Source organism: Pterocles gutturalis, unplaced genomic scaffold (genome assembly GCF_000699245.1).
Source record: "Pterocles gutturalis isolate BGI_N339 unplaced genomic scaffold, ASM69924v1 scaffold9233, whole genome shotgun sequence".
Taxonomy (NCBI): Eukaryota; Metazoa; Chordata; class Aves; order Pterocliformes; family Pteroclidae; genus Pterocles; species Pterocles gutturalis.
Window position 1 is genome coordinate 37,657 of NW_010120464.1, and position 16,203 is coordinate 53,859.

Consider the following 16,203-nt stretch of genomic DNA (forward strand, 5'->3'; position numbering starts at 1 on the left):
TGCAAAGATACACCTCAACTACATTTGATTAATTCCCTGGGGTACAATCCAGACATGGCAGCAAGAAGCTGCAAGCCATACAGTAGGATATTCTGGGTATATGGTGAATTCTGTGATGCCACAGTTGCATTTCTAATCAGTGCCTGGATATCCAATTTAAAGTCAGGTCCTGCATTTTTTCACCACAGACACTACAAGGCAGAAAGCGTCGCTAGTTATTTTTAAAGATGGTTTTGCAGTATTAATACGAAAAGCACTGAACAGACTAAAACTGGCTCATTCTTAGGTTTCACATAGCGGGAGCACATGTTCAGACTGCAAGATGAAAAGCTGCTACAGCTGCAGTTTCATAAACAGCTGGGCTAATCTAAGCTGGAAGTTCTCATTTTCCATGATTATCCTTCTCCCCTTCATTGAATCCAGGGTTGTTCAGACCTGTGAGTTGCTCCAATTCCCTAAGAAGCTGAAAATTACCCATTGGGGGGGTGCTTTGTTGTTTTTCAGCTTTATATTCTTCCAAGTTAGAGAACTGAAGCACCTCACAATTACCCCAGACAATCAAACTGCAGCCTGCAGTTATCAAGCAATAAAACTGGATTCTGCCCATTTCTAAAAATCTGACCTGGTATAAAATAATACCCACAGAAGAGCACTGCTGAAATTTTCTATTTCATTTTACTTGCCTGATTAGCAGTCTCACTCACCAATTATCTGGTGGACATTTGTAGCTTTCAGGCCCATTAGATCAGGCAATTGATCTATGATGATCTCTCTTTCTGCTGTGTGCTTATGCACACGTTCAATACTGCGTCTTTGCCAGTCTGTCCAATAAACGTAGTCTCCCAACAACGTGAATCCAAATATATGAGGCAGCTTGTCTTCCACCAGAACTCTTCTCCCAGTTCCATCAGCATTCATGACCTACGGATATACATAAACACAAACTTACTACATACACAGAATAATTCTGTCACTATTTATCAGAGATTAATTAACTAGCTGCACCCCACTTAGACTTCAAATTATAAAATAATCTAGCCATGAAAATGCTATCAATGTTACACAGCAGTCTAATAAAAAAGACTGTATTTCAACAGGTGCTTATTCTAAAAGCCACAGAGGATCTCTTATGTATAAGGCTAGTCTCATAAGCAGATCATACGTCTTATTTACTTTAGGAACTAATATTATCTGTGCCTGTTAGACGTTGCCCAGCTCTCTTGTTTCTGAGTTGTGTCTCTTGGTTTAGTTTTAAATGGGAGACATGAACAGAGACATGCTTACAGCATCAAGGAGTCTTGGCTCAGCACCTTGTAGTCCATGGTCCCTCCCAAATGAGCTTTGCCCAGGTTACAGATAGCAACAAGAGGAGGCTTCACATAAATTCCGGGAGGCAAATACTGACTGAAGATCTACAGAATAGGTTTATATTCCCAAGTCTGAATAAAGAACCAGTTTTACATTCTTCAAAATTGAGTGGTTTTTGTACTAGAAGGAACACTAATAGCCTGTAAATAATTGTATGCCTTTGATCAAGACATTTGAATTTACTGTGTCATTTTTCTCTACTGCTAAAAAGAAGTAATACCTAACTTCCTCAAAGAGGCACTGAAAGGATTAATTAAACATATGTACGCATGTTCAACTGATCAAGTACCTTATGACTGCCAAGTATTTTTATAAAAAGTACCATAGTGACAGTAGTGAAGTGTCTTGTGTTTTAAGAGAAGCTTAAAAATTATTCAGCACTGCAATTTCACGGAAAATTTCCTTCTGAAATATTTCTGTTTGTTTCAAGTTTACAGTTTAAATTTATAGCACATATACTACCCTTCCAAAGAAAGGAAAAACACACCAAGATTAATGTAAAAATTTTCCAAAACAATGTGATTCACAAAATTCAAAGTAGCATACTAATCCCTGAAACATAAAAACATCTTTCCCACCAGCCAAAGATGTTCCAAGTTAAGGACTGGAAAAAGGGAGATGTACTAAATCACTGTTTTCAAATCTCTCTTACTTGCTTTGGTGGAATTAAGGCAGGCATAGACAAGTCTGTATGATTTCCCACTCTTCCCCTATCTCAAACCAAAAGACTTGTGCAATGACAACTTACAGGATCGATTGTTTTAATAACTCCGGCAAGACTCATGATGTTTTGTGGTCAGAAGAATTTCCTAGCTCACAAGAAATGAGAAGGCTAGTTTGGAGCAACTCCTACCTTTTGCCTACCCAAGCACAGATGGGGAAGGAGGAAAGGAATAGAGAAACAGAACTGAAACCCATACCTTACTCAGCATACAGTATATTGTGTACATTAATAAAATATTTTTAAGTTCCCTAAAAAAGTGGAAGAAAATGCTATAGTCTTCACAATAATTCAATTTCTCCTGTCATGTTCCCTGTCATAAACTTCCTGACATTACTGCATTTACTCTCAGTATGTTAGAATGGGAATCAAATCTTTATGTGCACATTTCCTACAGAAAAATGGAAGGGGCCCTACATACCTACTGGTTTGTAGGAATAAGCTCCACATCTACTTTTTTAAAAAAAGCTCATAGTTACTCTGTGGAACTGGCTTACCAAAAAATCTTCAGTCTAGTATTGCACACAGCATGCTTCTACAAATGTAATTACGCACACGCATCATAAAAATAAGATCAGCGCTACTTGGCAAATTTTTTTTTTTTCCCTGCGTTCTCACTAAGATCCTTTAGAAAGTCAAGCACGGTACTTGCAGCTTCACTCTGCTTTATGGTGCATTTACCATCCTAAAGCTGTAACTTATGTCCTTTACACTGATAACCAAATCCAAACACAGCCTTTCCTATCGCAGATTGTTTAGCTGGGCTCAGAGCCCAGCACAATTGCCTAATTTCTGGACTTCCTTTTGACAACAAGCTCTGCTATTCCATTTATCCTACTTCAGAAAATTTCAGCATCTGCTGGCTCTCTAAATTCCTAGCAGCACGCCTCTTGCACTCTGTTTTGATGAATGAGGTTGCTAAACAACAGACTAACGGTTAACTTTGGAACCAGGGACACAGATCTAACATCTGTAAGATAAACTGTGAGTTACGGCCCTTAAGCCCACCATCCCTTCAAGAAACCATCACCACCACCAAGCAAAACTGATCATACCCCTTTTGTCCACCACCCCTTTTCCAACCATAACAGTCATCTCACATTTCTGCAATGACTTGTTTCCCACTCCCCCTTAAACTACAGAGATGAGCCATTTGCTTGCAACTAATTAATGGATGGCAAATAGTGCTTGCTAAGCAGACCAAACAGATACACAGAATGGATGGACACTGCAAAGTGAACCCACTAAAGCCACACAGTAATAACCATTAAAACATCACTATCACAAAACAGTATCTTTAGATACTACACTTTTCGCCTTGTATTCGTGAAAGGAAGAAACTTCTGCATTTAAGGGGGTGCTTAACTACCGCTGTCCAACTAAGCTTCCTCTTATTCTGAAAGAAAGTCAAGAAAAGAGAAGGAAGGACTTAAGGAGTATCTGCTTTTAATCAGTTTCTGTTTTGCCACGTACAGGTCATTTTGAAAGACAACTTCACGTCACCTAGACAAACCATGGGCCTATCCAGAAGTACTTGCAGATACCTGTCACTCTGTTCCCACTGCAGTCTTACCTGAGCACATCTGTGCAATATTACTTCATATAAACATCTGCCCATTAGCAGCTGGGTACCACCATATGAATAGTTCCATGGCACCACATTGTCTGCGTTTTAGGAGATCTGAATGGAATTTTATCAACAGGCTATAGAAGCAAACAGTCTGGTGTAACGCAAAAGGAAAGTGGCAAGGGATGCAGAGATGATAGATATAATAAGCACAAGGAAAAACAAAAAAACATTAATCAACCAATTCCAAAGGATTTCAGCATCATCTTTTCACATACTGAAATTCAGGCGACAACCAAGTCCCAGCAAATACTGCTTTATGCATTCATACTCCTTCTCCAGCCCTACACGGATCAGCTCATCACAGTGAAGCCTACCCCCACAGAATCCCCCATACGAGAAACCCAACTTCTGCTGCTATGAGGCAGTGACTCCTTTGGTTTATGCTGTTTTAACCACAACGCGGTGTGGGGTTTCACATTCTGAAGCCATTCTGAAATACTGCAAACCACAGTGAGAATACAGACTACAACAGGAAACAGATGTGGTGCAACCACAAACACTACCTTTACTGAAAGAGCGAGCAGCTCCATGAAAAAAATGAAACTAAGTACAAAAATTGAATGGCCTCAGAAAAAATACCAGATATCCTGCCCATAGGATAAGGGCTTTGCTTATCCTAGAACAATAATGAATGCAACTATGGGCCTTGTGAAAATACAGTTTACTCAAAATAAATGAATTAATGCTCAAAATGTGGTCATATTTTAAGATGCTGTACCTAATGGTCAGTAAGAACAGTAAAAAACAAACAAACCAACTTTGAAGTATCAACTTCTATTTTAAAATTACAGACCGGGTTGCATAGCAATCCTATTCTAACCATAGCAAACCAATTCTAAGGGTCTGTTGCTGCCAGACACCCTGTATTCAATTCGCTCTTGAATACTAGTAATAACTACGATGAATAGGCTAATGCACTGAATTTACCTTTCTGATAATCTGGTGTTTGAACGTACAATAGTTTACACTTGTAATGGGATTGGTTTGAGTCTAGCCCTCAATCATCATACCTACCTAATCTGTGAAAATAACGTTCAGCTCTGGTTAAGAGCTCGTGCAGGAGCCCTGGCAAAGCTACGCAGGGCCCCAAACAGGACCAGCAGTCTGTGCAGGTCTACCAGACCAAGGCCAGCGGCAGCAGAGACTAGGCAGGTGTACACTAGCTTATATCCACAGCACTGGGTAGATGCTAGTAATAGGAATGGTTTGTCCCTATCGGTCCATAGTTAGATTAACATCAAATGCAGGAGCCTGGTTCTACAAGGTGCTGTGCAGCCTCCGTACTGATGACTCCAGGATGAGAAGACAGCACGCAGGCACTGGAAAAAATACACTTTCCAGTTCAAATCTAGGAGACTGTCACACAAAGCTGATACGATTTACTAATCATTAACCTAGTGCCATAAGCAGTGTGATAACGTGCAAACCATTACCTTTCATCTTAACTCACGAGCATGGTTTAATTTGGGATGTAGAACCACAAAGTCATAGACCAGTCCAGGTTGGAGGAGACCTTGAAAGATCACCTGGTCCAAGCTTTTGTGGGAAGAAGAGCCTAGATGAGATTATCTAGCACCCTGTCCAACCACATACTGAAATCTTGCGGTGATGGGGACTACACCACATCCCTCGGGAGGTTACTCCAGTGAATGATTGTTCTCACTTTAAAATATTTCTTTCTTCTATTGAGATGAAACCTCGCCCAGTTCAACTTGTACCCATTGTCCCTGTCCTCTCCATGCAGCTCCTCCTGAAAGGAGAGCCTCTGTCCTCCTTGTAGCTGCCCTTTAAGTACTAAGAAACTGTGATGAGGTCCCCCTTGAGCCTTCTCTCCTCCTGGGAGAAAAGACCTAAATCCTTCAGTCTTTCCTCACAGGGCAAGTTCTCCAGCCCTTTGATCATCTTTGTGGCCCTCCTTTGGGCCCTCTCCAGCCTGTCTGCATCTTTTTTGAACTGTGGGGACCAGACCTGGATACAGTACTCCAGGTGCAGCCTGACAACCGCTGAGTAGAGTGGGATGATCTTGTCTTTATCTCTGCTAGTAATGCCCCTGTAGATGCAGCCCAGGATCCAATTTGCTTTTGTTGCTGCAGCAGCCAACTGGACTCTTGTTCAGCTTGTTGTCCACCAGGACCTCCTGGTCTCTTTCAGCAAGGCTGCTCCCCAGCCACATAGATCCTAGCCTGTACTGGGCTCATGAGTTATGTTATCCCCTGTGTAGGACCTCACACTTGTCTTTGTTAAACTTCACATAGTTCTTGCTAGCCCACTCTTCCAGCCTGTCCAGGTCTCTCTGTAAGATGGCTCTCCCTTCTGACATGTCCAACTCACCACCTAGTTTAGTGTCATCAGCAAACTTGGCGAGGGTGTTTTCAATTCCATCATCCAGATCATTTATGAAGATACTGAACAGCATGGGGCCCAGTACAGTTTCTTGAGGGACCCCACCTGCGACAGGCTGCCAGCCTGAGTAAAAAGCACTGATCACCACCATCTAAGTGCAGCCTGTGAGCCAATTCCCTGCCCATCTCACAGATCACCCATCCAGTCTCTATCTTGACAGTTTGTCTAGGAGGAGGCTGTGGGAAACAATATAAAACGCTCTGCTGAAGTCCAGGTAAACAACATCCACTGCTCTCCCCATATTGACAGAAAATGTTATTTTGTTGTAGAAGGTGACCGGGTTGGTCAGGTGTGATTTGCCCTTGGTAAATCCATGTTGGCTTTTCCCAATCACTTGCTTCATTTGGCTTTTGATAGTTTCTAGAAGGACTCATTCCATTACTTTCCAGGGACTGAAGGAAGACTAATAGGTCTGTAGTTTCCTGGGTCCTCTTTTGTGCCTCCTCTTTCGGATATAGTTATAAATAATTAGGGAGCAGGTAAGTATCATGCGTACTAAGCTCTCTCTCAGAATGACTGAGCAGAGGAAGTACATAATCTAAAATTTATAAACAACGGTGACTAACTCTGTATCTTCAAAAAATTAAAGATTACCTACAAGAGTGGACTAGGCATCTGTAATGAACTGAAAGCACCCAACCACACTACAAGATGCTGCCAGAACTTTATTTATCTCACAAATACACACACATCAGTGAAACAAAAACCAAAAAACCCCAAACAACTTAACCCAATAAAGCCCATCAACTGCTTTAATTTCAGACACAAATATCTCATAAAAAAATATTAAGAACAACTTAAACATAGGTCCTGCTTTTAAAAACTGACAGCCAGTTTTTGGACAAACAACGGAGACCTCAGCTACTGATTCCCGAACTTCACCACTTTTTCCAGTACCAGCTTCCTGATCCTCAGAGAGGCAAGGAGACCTCACTTATTATATGGGACCTCAATTGCCCTGCTCATGTACTACTGCCATCACTGTACCAGCTCTACTAAGTTTCTAGCAGTGACCACAGCTGGAAACCACCTCTCCCCACCAACTCAAAGGAAGGATGCAATTGTAGCTTTTAGCTTAATTCTGGAAGCAGAAGGAAAAGGATAGTGTTCTGACTCGGTGGCAATGTTTTGCATGTCACGTGTCCCACAAACGCAGAACACGCTAGCTTGTTGTTTCCTTGGTACATGTTGACATATATTCTCAGATACATAGTCACAGTTTACCTTACAGCATGGAAAAAAAAAAAAAACCCAGCCATTTGTCACAGAAATGTCGCAGGAAAAAAACGTAGACTCTTCCTAACCAGACCATAAACTCTTGAGTCATTCTAACAACAAATTTGGTTTCTTGCAATAGTTTCAAAACCAGCAGAGAAACATTAGAAAGCATTACCACCTTCACAAGTTCCACATGAGTCATGTTAATACACTCTTATCAGTACAACTAAAAACAATGAAGTGAAAAAGTCAATTTCTCATGAGTTTGATCATTAACACTGATCTGCATAAGATGATTGCAGGGAAGTATTACTGCAAGACAGCTGTGCAATACTGAATTCAATACATATATCCTGGATATTATACATATATCCTGGTTATTTCAATATACCATGGTAAAAGATCTTCAATGAGGCCTGTATTATACCTGACATAGTTTAGGAGTATTCAAGGTTTAGTCAGTTACTTCAGCCCTGATTACCCAATGATAGATACTTACAGGTGCTGTTTCTTGATGCAACACATACTCAGTTCACGACACTGCTAATCGAGGATACGACTGTTTCTCTTCCACTTAAATGCACATGAATCCTACTTTTTCACTTCAGAGAAGTGAAAAACAACATGAACTCATTACATTTATTTGGTTAAGGAAAAAAAGAAAACTGGGGCAGCATCTCTCTTAAAAAACAACTCTAAAAGATAGCGAGAACGCCTTCTGAACATTACATTAGCATTTTTTCAGACTGGGTTTGAGAACTATGTATTTTCAACTTGCTTCTTTAAGCAACATAAACAGAACAGAACGATTTTACTGTTATGGCTGCAGTAATATCATACAATTAACACATATCTACTATAAACCAGCAGCTCTAAGAGAGGGATATCTTGTCTAAATTTCCAGTTTCTTAGTCTTCCCCTCTAAAAGTCCTCTGTGACTGACCAACTGAAACTTTAAACTCAACTGGATATAATTAGTCCATCAGTGTCATTAACTTACTGTTAACAGTATTTTCCCTCAATTCCAATACGTTAAGGAATGTTTCAGATATGAAATGGGAAGTCATCTCTTCACTGCACAGTAATCCTGACAAATCAGCAAAAGGGATACCTGGAACCCTTCACATTTGCTTCAGAAACCAAATGCCTCCAGCCAACTCTACTATTTCTTACTGTTAATTGTCTTATAATAGCCATTACCAATTTCTAATTTAACAGTTCCCCAGCACCCTCCATTTCCTTTTGAGCTCTCATCATTTTTCCAAAGAAATCAAAATATATTTTTCCTGAGCATGGATAATATTCCTAATAGGACTGCAGTGAAGATAAATACGTAAAAACAGAACAGAGATTAACTTCATAAATAGCCCTTTCTATCATGCTACAGGCACTGTTACAAGCTCATTTCTTTCACAATAGGACAACTTTCCCAGCTTGCTGATCAATCAATGCCAAAACCAGAATTGTTTTCTTAGCAATCCAATTTAATTTTAGAAACAATTGGCTGGATTTTCAGTGCAACGGCTCAAGTCAGCTGAAGTGACAAGCAGGAAGGGAAAGGAGTTTACAGCCATTGTGACAATCAAATATGACATCTCCTAGGCAATCTCACGCAATACAAAAAAAACCCCTGCATTTGTAAAGAACAGGCTAAGACAAAAAATGGAGCTGAAATGATGAACAGGATGTGAAGAGAGGTTTTCAAAACAAAAAAAGAGGCTCCTCTAAGAAGATTCAGTGTTAAAACAGGTAAATATAGATGCTTGGCTATGGAAATTAATTTTTGTACATTAATACATAGAGGGGAGCGGCAACAGTCAGAGGGTGTCTGTTACACGAACACAGTCTATACGGGTGCAAAGGAAACTAATTACTGTGACTTTGCAACTTACCTTTTGTCAACCAAGCCCTATGAGCAACCTACACACACTTCGCAGAAAGCAAAAGAGACTAGCCAAGACCAACCTGAACCCCACAGTGGTTTGGGGTTTAGTTTTATAAGATTAAGGTCAGCAACACAACTACTAATGCTCTCGAACACGGGCAAAAAAGCCTCTCTTCTCTCCTCTTCCTTCCCAAGGTACTTTCTTTCAGTACCTTGCCTCAGGAACTTTTTATTTTTAATTTGTTCTCTACCCAACTCAGTGCTTTCCAGACTCCTCCATAAGCAACTATAATCGGTTTTTTTGCAGAGGGAAAAAGATGTGGAAAGTTTTCTGCGCTTTTGGCAAGTCCAGGTGGTTCATGGAACAGTCCAATGAGTGACTCAGCCAGTGCAAAGCTGGGGGATGGCTCCAGGATACTTTCCACTTTTGGTGGCAGTAAGCTATTAAGTTGATTCAACTGCTCCCTTCGCTAAATCGCTCCAATTCCAAGGGACTCTGCATGTCCCAAAACTTGTTTTTTTCCACCATATACACTTACCAGCCTAACAAAAGGTATTAACTTTCCTACAATCCCTTTCTCACAGATCTTTGCAAAGTTACAACATCATAAACGGTATCAGAAAAAAAGTTTAGGTTAGGACTACAAAATTGCAGAGAGAAATAAAAAGCCTGTGTGAGGAAAGCTGAATAATTATTGAGAGAGATCACAAGGTCATGTGAATGCTTCTGAAGAAGGCCAGGTCCAAGATCGGTACAATCTTTTCTGTATGGTAATGCAACTAAGCTTGGGAGGAAAAGAAAAAAAAAAACACAACCCAGCCAGAATATTGCAGAGTAAGGGATAATAGCACACTGACAAACAGCACTCAGCTAAATCAGAAATGCAGAAGATAGCTCAGTATCTATTCACATAATTCCCCAGCTTGCCTTTAAATATTATTTTAAGCATGTCAGACTCAGTGAGGTCAGATGACGGCTCTAGTTATTTTAGTTTGAGGGACTTTTGTGTTTTCTGTTAGGTAACCAATACTGATTGCCAGTAGAGGCTTGTTACTTTCTAGATGAGACAACAGTGTAAATTAAAACACAATTTCCTAACTCCAACAGGAAAAATCCAGGAAGCACGTACAACACATTAGTGGGATCCAAAGTTTGTACTGTACTTCAATCAACTCCATGCCAGGCCATCGGGAGCTACAAGGTTCACAGAGCTATCATTAGCAAAACAGGACTGCTCATCTGCAAGCAAGGCTTGTAGGAAACATCTCTGAATTTCCAACATGGAAAGTCTCAGTCAGCCTGCACTGACGTAATCGACAACCAAGTCTAAGAAAGCTACACTTTTAACAATAATGTGCACAAAGATTGCAGAAGCCAGCTCAAATGTGTCTTGAGTGTGGGCGTCTTGCCTCTGACATGGCTGCTCCATTAACAGAAAATAATAGGTGCTTTTAGAGTAAGACTCATCCAATCTATTACAAACAGCTACTTTAGGGTAAAGTAAGCCACACCACAGAAGTGCTGATTTCTCACGTTTTCAAGAAAGGCAACTTAAGGCAACTTACTGAGCTGATGATCTCTATGTCTCATTAGATGAAAACCACTCACAGATCACAGGGAGAAATGCAGATCTACGACACAAGAACTATTTTAAAACTGAATGTCTGTCTTCACATTAACTTTTAGGGCAGTAATTTCACTTCTTAGAAAAATGCCATGTCTGGTACCCAGATCACAGAGTCAGGTTAGTCTTGGACAAGAGTTCTGGCTGTATCTACCCAAAACCTTCCCTCGGTGCCCTCTTTCTGCTGTGAAGTGTTGGGGACCTCTCCTTGTTCCACTAAGGATGACAGCCTGTTGACAGCAGATCCCTCAGGACTTCTCTGAAAACTCGTCAGCACAAGTGGTTTGTAATGGGTGTCTCAATAATTAAACTTTTCACATTTCAGTTTTATTTAGATATTCTCAATTTATGAAAGGCAACAAAAAGTTGACTTTTTATTGTTCCTGAATTGAAACTGGCATGGATGTTTTAAATATGTTTCTTCCTTGTTACTTTTATATTAAAAAACTTTGTACAGCTGCAAAAGATATATACCTAAGCAACAATTCTGTAGTACCATGCTCAAAAGCCAAAGCAAAAAAGCTATTTAACTTTTTTTAGGTGTTTTGTTTTTTTTTTTAATAATACCAAGCTTACAATGCCAGGAAGTCCTGACTCAGCATTTTGGGTCCACAGATAAGAGGCCACTCAAATGCTTGTATCCAGCACTTTGACAGTTAGTCGACTTTACTAATATGTGCTCTGTTGTCATTTGTTTGCTTTTGTGGTCCTATCTTGGTCTGCATATGAAATTTAATTCTTCCCTAAGTTCATAAGAAATATTCCCCAAATTGAACCAATACAAAGTATGGACTAATTTTTTTTTTATAATAAGTACTTACTCCACTACTTATTTCAATAATCTATCATTTTTCTTAATGCAGGTGTTAAATAGCTAGAAATTAGCTAAAAAAGTAAGCTTTAAATTTCTGAAACTGGGACAGAGGAAAGGGATCTGCCCCTACCGTCCGCAGCACATCTTGTTCTTTGTTGAATGAAGTTCCCAAGTGCCACAACTACCCAAACCAGGTGGATAATGCATTGTGACCAAAAATAACAGTAAAGCAACTTCAAATATTTTTTTCAACTACCTTACTTCTCATACCTGCAAAAGCTTAATGAAAGTACACAAAGGCAACTGTGTTCAACAGCTAGGAATTCAATGGTTTCTGCTTCTCAATTTTCAAACCGCTGCTTCAAACTAAGGTGGATGAGGTAGGATCAGTAATCAGCTTTTACAAATCATCAGCATTCACAATACAAAGACTCATGCTATGAGACAAAATTTCTCAGTCAGAAAATAAACGGTGAATGCTTAGAAAACAAAATTTCCTCATTAGGGTGGCAGTAAAATTGAGGGAGTTGTCAGCGGAGGAAAATGTAGCCTTGCAATTTCAGGATTAGAATATGAATTAGAGCATTCTCTGGATGCCAAGCTATTAGCTCTAGGGTCAAAGACAAAAAGGCCCTCTCTGTTCAAGATTTTTGTGCTCAAAAAAGTCTTAGCAGCATCCACTTTCTGTTGTCTGACAAGGCTGGGTTCTGAAGACTTGTGTGTACTTATGCTGAAAAACAGCAGGATGTAAGACTTCCCATATTAATCGTGAGGATTAGAGACAGTAATGCCAGGCGCAGCTAATAGATTTGGGAACGTAGAAAGACTTCTAGTTAGAGCTGCACTCAAAAATCACATAATGGTTGGATCTGTATAGGAAGCAGAAAGTCCTTTCTTTAAAGCTCACCACTAGTAGGTGTAAGTGGGTGCCATCTCTGGCTCAGAGAACGGAGAAGAGGAAGATGAATAAAGAAAAATTAAGCAAAACCGGAAAAATTGTGAAAAATCAGCTTGATCATCATTATTTTCTCTTAGCGCACATATACACACAGCCATTTATAGTTGCTTTATCAATATGAGCTTTGCTGACCGTTTTAAATCCAACCTATGTCTTAAAACAGGTAGCGTACGTGCTCAGAAGACAAATACTCACTTGAGCAGGAAAATGTAAGACCAATTCAACAGAGCAGATCATACATTTTTAACCTCATAGCACGGCAGGAAAATGCTTTAAACCTGTAGCAAGTCAATGAGAAATCTTCCCTACTGGTAAGCACAATAGCAGCCATCCATTTCAATAGAAGTTTATCAGCAGTGAAACCTGACCGAGATAAATGACAAAGCTGTTGAGCCACAGCCTGCTTCTGCCTGCTGCAGGCTGCCAGATAAAATGGGAACAAAAGCTCCCTGCTGTACCCCCTACCAGTCTCCATTAACCCCTGCTGATGCTTTATTATCGTCTGGGGGCTCCAGAACAACATAGCATGAATCAGTGTGTAAAAAATAAATAATAAAAGCTCGTATGTAGCACAAACAAACCAGAAACACAGCTTGCAAGAAACGTTCATTTTGGTAGCGCTGCGATTAATGGTTGTGAGGAATTCCACGTATTAGAATAAAAAGGAAAAAGCACAACATATGTCAAATCATGTATGAAAGACTACTTAAAGGCAATAGACTGCAAGTACACAAATGTGTTTCTCCTGCTTTTACCCCTCCTCCCAAATACATACAAACAAAGCAGGGACCAGGCATATATTGTGATGTCTTCATGTCCAATTCCAAGTTTCACCTTTCGACCCTATCACAAATATCCTCTTTGTTGCACCTCCTCCAGTGTCCTTTCTCCAAATGTAAGTTTAAATCATTTACTGAAGGTCAAAGCATCTTCTACCTGAACAGATATAAAAAATGGATGGGAAGGGCAGGGAAAGTGTTACAAATCTCCTCAGGATTCATGGTTGCCATAGGAGAGAAAAGCAGTGGGAGGAAAAGGGAAGACTAGAAATGTCAGTAATATTTTAGCTAGCATAGATTTAGATAGTGTCATTCCAGCCCGAGATCCCTGTAGCCTACCATAACAAAGTTAATCTCTCATAAAAGATTACAGAGAGACCACACAAGATCCTCAGGAAAATTCACTAAGATTCATTCCTAAAGAAACTCACCACTACATTTGCATTACTCGGCACATGCGGGACCGGGGGAGGTCTGCTTTAGAGTGAACCATTCTCTTGAATGAACACCCCCTCTTCATCCTATAGAGCCTTTCCACACTTTACTAATTACAGAAGGTGTACTGAACTCGCACTCTGATCTATCACTATCAGAGGTCATCGATTTTCAACCCTTTCTGCCCCTCTGAAGTTCAGTTAGCAATCAGCAGTATTACACCTAAGGAAGAACACGAAGTTGTTCCTAAAGCCAATGCAACAAGCTAACAGAATAGACTCCCCAAACCTTCAAGGAACAGAATGGCCTCCAGACAGGAAAAGAGAGAGGCTGTAAGGGTTCAACCCAAAGGTCCACCCATCCCAGTATCTTGTCTCAGAGAATAATCAAAACTTTCACTTCCAGAGCAGCATAATAAAGCAAATACAGACTGAAACTTTCCAAGAAGTATTTTTCATTCTGCAGCAATTTACAGTTCAGTGATTTGTCGTTCAGAAGGCAGTTCTATTTTCTAGTAAACTGCAGTGAAATTCCCTTCCACAGACTTACGCAGTCTTCCCAGTAGCACATGTAAGCTTTTAACATCCACAATAATTTCCACGCGGTTTGAAGAATGATCTGCTTTTGTTTGTTCTGCACCCATCACCTGCCAGTATAATTTCAAATGCCAATTTCTTCTATCAAAAAAGGTGTGTGTGGGGAAGTCCTGGTCACCTCGTACATAATTTTCTTGATTTTATAGATCTACCATATACCCCTACCATAACACCTTCTGCAATTAAAAAAAAAAAAAAAAATCCAAAAACCAACCCAAATCCTCAGCCAAAACTAAAATAAAAAAAAATAGAAAAAAAAAAATTCTGGGAGAATTTCTTCCCTGTTGCTTTAAAGGTTTTAGCCAGGCTTTTTTCAAGATTTTACGCACATTGATAAGAGTTAACAAATATTAACTTCTTTAAAAAAAGCAGCAGCAGTAAAGTCATACTCTAATGCTTGGAGCTTCATAGGAAAAAAAATAACAAGTAATTCTGAAAGTTTAAGATGATAAATCTTCTCAGATGCCTTCCACAGACTTTACATGACAACCTGGAAGCAACTCATTCTGCTGGCTCACACTGGTTTAAAAACAATGAAATGGAAATTGTTCCAGCAGAATTTGTGCCAGATCAGATATCTTCTGTCCTGCCACAAACATTGTAACGTTGGCATAAACATTATATCGTGTTCTAGCCAGTTTGACAGAATCGCAGCAATGAGCTCAGGCCTCATCTAGATCAAAATTTCTATCACAAATTGATCCAGCACTGAACACAATCATTATTAATGAATATCAAACTCCAGTCTGCATAAGACTGAAGTGCATGAAAATGCCCAGCTTTCCTTTTGCAAAATACATTCAAGTCCGTGCTCAATCTGTTATAAATAAATCTCTAAGCATACATAAGACTCTTTTACCCCTCTTTTCTCAGAGCTGATATAACGTTAGGTGAATAGTACACTATAAATCTGTTTTTCAGGACAAAGAAAACCATGCTCCCTGAGGCCCTCCCAAGGAGTGCTTCAAAGCAACTCACCTTGCAGGACTGGAGTTACTTTGACTCTGAAGGAGAACAGTTATGTGACCTTCCAGTGCAAGACTATGACTTCACATTGAGCCCTGTATCCCTGAAGACCCAGAGGAAGTCAGGACAAAGGAGGAGTTTGCCTTGGTAGATGAAGACTGGGTTAAGGAGCGGTTAAGTAAGCTGGACACCCATAAATCCATGGGTCCTGATGGGATGCACCCGCGGGTGCTGAGGGAGATGGCAGAAGTCATTGCTAGACCACTCTCCATCATCTTTGGTAAATCATGGGAAATGGGGGAGGTCCCTGAGGACTGGAGGAAAGCGAATATCACTCCAGTCTTCAAAAAGGGCAAGAAGGAGGACCTGGGTAACTATAGACCGGTCAGCCTCACCTCCATCCCTGGAAAGGTGATGGAACAACTTATTCTTGATGCTGTCTCCAGGCATATCAGGGATAAGAAGGTCATTAGAGGCAGTCAACACGGCTTCACCAAGGGGAAGTCATGCTTGACCAACCTGATAGCCTTTTATGAGGACATTACCAGGTGGATAGATGATAGTAAAGCAGTAGATGTGGTCTGTCTCGATTTCAGTAAAGCATTTGACACTGTCTCCCACAGTATCCTCGCGGCTAAACTGAGGAAGTGCGATGTGAGATGGATTGTGAACTGGCTGGAGAAAAGAAGCCGGAGAGTTGTGGTGAATGGGATGGAGTCTAGTTGGAGGCCTGTAACTAGTGGAGTCCCCCAGGGTTCGGTATTGGGACTAGTACAATTCAATATATTCATCAATGCCTTGGATG

The 16,203-nt window shown here is 40.3% G+C and overlaps 1 protein-coding gene across 1 annotated transcript in view; it reads right to left on the reverse strand.

Moving 5' to 3' along the window:
- The window catches only part of LRP6 (low density lipoprotein receptor-related protein 6), a 36,853-nt gene extending 30,718 nt beyond the window's left edge, over positions 1-6,135 (reverse strand). Inside the window, exons 1-2 of the mRNA XM_010076914.1 lie at positions 5,944-6,135; positions 705-921 (exon numbers count right to left, since the gene is read on the reverse strand). Of these exons, the coding sequence (XP_010075216.1) occupies positions 705-921; positions 5,944-6,135 (409 nt within the window). The remainder of the gene's footprint in view (positions 1-704; positions 922-5,943) is intronic.
- Positions 6,136-16,203: the final 10,068 nt, after the last annotated feature.